General features: G+C 37.8%; 1 protein-coding gene across 1 annotated transcript in view; it reads left to right on the top strand.

The window, feature by feature from the left end:
* TYR (tyrosinase) overlaps positions 1 to 2,180 on the top strand; it is a 106,539-nt gene that overhangs the window by 19,619 nt on the left and 84,740 nt on the right. Inside the window, exon 2 of the mRNA XM_019525403.1 lies at positions 195 to 411. Within this exon, the coding sequence (XP_019380948.1) occupies positions 195 to 411 (217 nt within the window). The remainder of the gene's footprint in view (positions 1 to 194; positions 412 to 2,180) is intronic.

Raw genomic sequence — 2,180 nt, forward strand, 5'->3', positions numbered from 1 at the left:
CCTCCTGGTTGGCTTGACTTTGTCAGCTGGCACGGGACTCGGTGCATCAACATCTTTTCTTACACAGGACCTATCACATTTGCCTTTGCTGCACTGGTTTTAACAGGTCAAAGGACCCATTCTTAAAGGTACAACAGTTTTTATTTTATCTTTGTAACAAAGACATCAGTACTAATAGAATATATTTTACACAGGTAATCTGCAGCCAATCAGAAGAGTACAACAGCCAGCGGGCTTTATGCAATGCCACCAATGAAGGGCCTATACTTCGAAATCCTGGTAACCATGATAAAACAAGGACTCCTAGGCTCCCTTCTTCGGCTGAAGTTGAATTTTGTTTAAGCCTGACTCAGTATGAATCTGGGTCCATGGATAAATTGGCTAATTTCAGCTTCAGAAACACATTGGAAGGTAACATATTTTACTCTACTATGACAATTTCTATATAGAGAATAAGATTTCTCAGGGCTAGAGCCATATAAACTATGGGTACCTTTTACCAATTTGTTAGAGTGGAATTGATAAGCAATATGATGTCATACTTTTTGCTAGAATAAGTAGAATCATCTTGCTACAACTTTGTTAAAGATGGGTAGGTACAGATGCAACAATTTTACATTATCATAGGGCACCAATGTAAGCTGTTACATGGCAACTATTACATCTACATTCTTCTGTGCCAATACAAGTGCAGAAAAAACTGTTGCAACTTTTTTTCATTCAGAGTTAAAAGTTAATGCATTTAGCTCACTTTTATAGCTGCAGGATCACATAGATGGAACAGTTATATTGTAACAGTTGATGGGAGCTCCCAAGCAACCAATTCAAGGAATTGAAAGGCACATTTGTTCCAGAGCTGATGAAATAAAACAGGGATCGGTCAACATCTGATGAAGTGAGCTTGAGTTCATGAAAGCTTATGCTCTATATATAGCTTCTTTAGTTAGTCTATCAGGTGCATATCTACCCTGCCTTTTGCCTGATTTCAGATACCATAGTTAAGTACCTCTCTCAGAACAAGAGTGGCATATTGGATCAGATCCAAGGTTCATCTACATCAACATGCAGTCTCCTGAAATGGTCAGAACAAGATGTTTAAAAAATTTCAAGAGATTAGGTTAACCTCTGACATCCTTATCCACAGTTCTGAAAAACGCTTTGGTGTTAGATGCAGTGCATCTACAGATCCTAGCAATGAGTTCTTCCTGCTGGCTTTCTACATGTCTCCACATCCCTGGTCTTCTTGCACACAAAATGCTATTTATTTAATTAGCACAAGACCTTATTTTTGTATTATTTTGCTACCTCCATGTATATTTTTAATGCATTAAAAGTATTCTTCCAATATAAGGGAAGAGATAGTGGGTACAAATAAGCATTACATAAAAAACTCAACAAATACCGAGAAAAGAGGAAGCCAGTACTAATACCATAATTGCATTTATAGCATATCTGCTCTCAAACCCATGGATCTGATTCAGTGTCAACTTCAGCAGTTAGGCAAAGACAGAGTAGAGGTCGCTAACTACCTCCCTCTGTTCAATGGCATTTTTAAGCTCTCTTTTTGTAACACAAGTTAAAACATTAAGAAAACTAAATATCAGCAAAATAAAAGGGTGGATTTTTAGAAAAGGGTATATAGTTTGTTAATCAGAAATGCTGCATGCCTTGTACATGCACATAGGTCATTAGACAGGATTCTTCATGCTTCAAGTTTCTTGACATTCTTGAGGGATACTGTGTAAGCGTCAGTCTGATCTCCATTATTCTCCAGCACTAAGTCACTAGATTGTATTCTCCTGTGATATCAGTTAACATCACAGTAATTTAGGCTACTTCCAATTTATACGCTTGGTGCAAGTTCATGTGCTGGATTCTGTATACACCCTTGTCCATTTGATCTAAGAAGCTGCTTATATTTTTGAAAGAGATGCCATCTGTTCTCATATAGCACAGTAGGCATGAAGCTTCACAAAGAATGGGACTTTGGATGCCTTTTGCTGCAACTTCTTCCTTTAAGGTATGATAGATATAACTGATCCCTGTGCAAGTCTATGGGCGTGTCTACATAAGCATTTACTGTGCAGTAAATTACTGTACAGTGACTTACTGAGCAGTAAACAGTTTTTAAAATGGTGTCTACCTGTGTGGGCTTTACAGAGCAGTAATGCTGTATGTGG

Source organism: Gavialis gangeticus, unplaced genomic scaffold, assembly GCF_001723915.1.
Source record: "Gavialis gangeticus isolate Ggan-Ray unplaced genomic scaffold, GavGan_comp1, whole genome shotgun sequence".
Lineage (NCBI taxonomy): Eukaryota > Metazoa > Chordata > Crocodylia > Gavialidae > Gavialis > Gavialis gangeticus.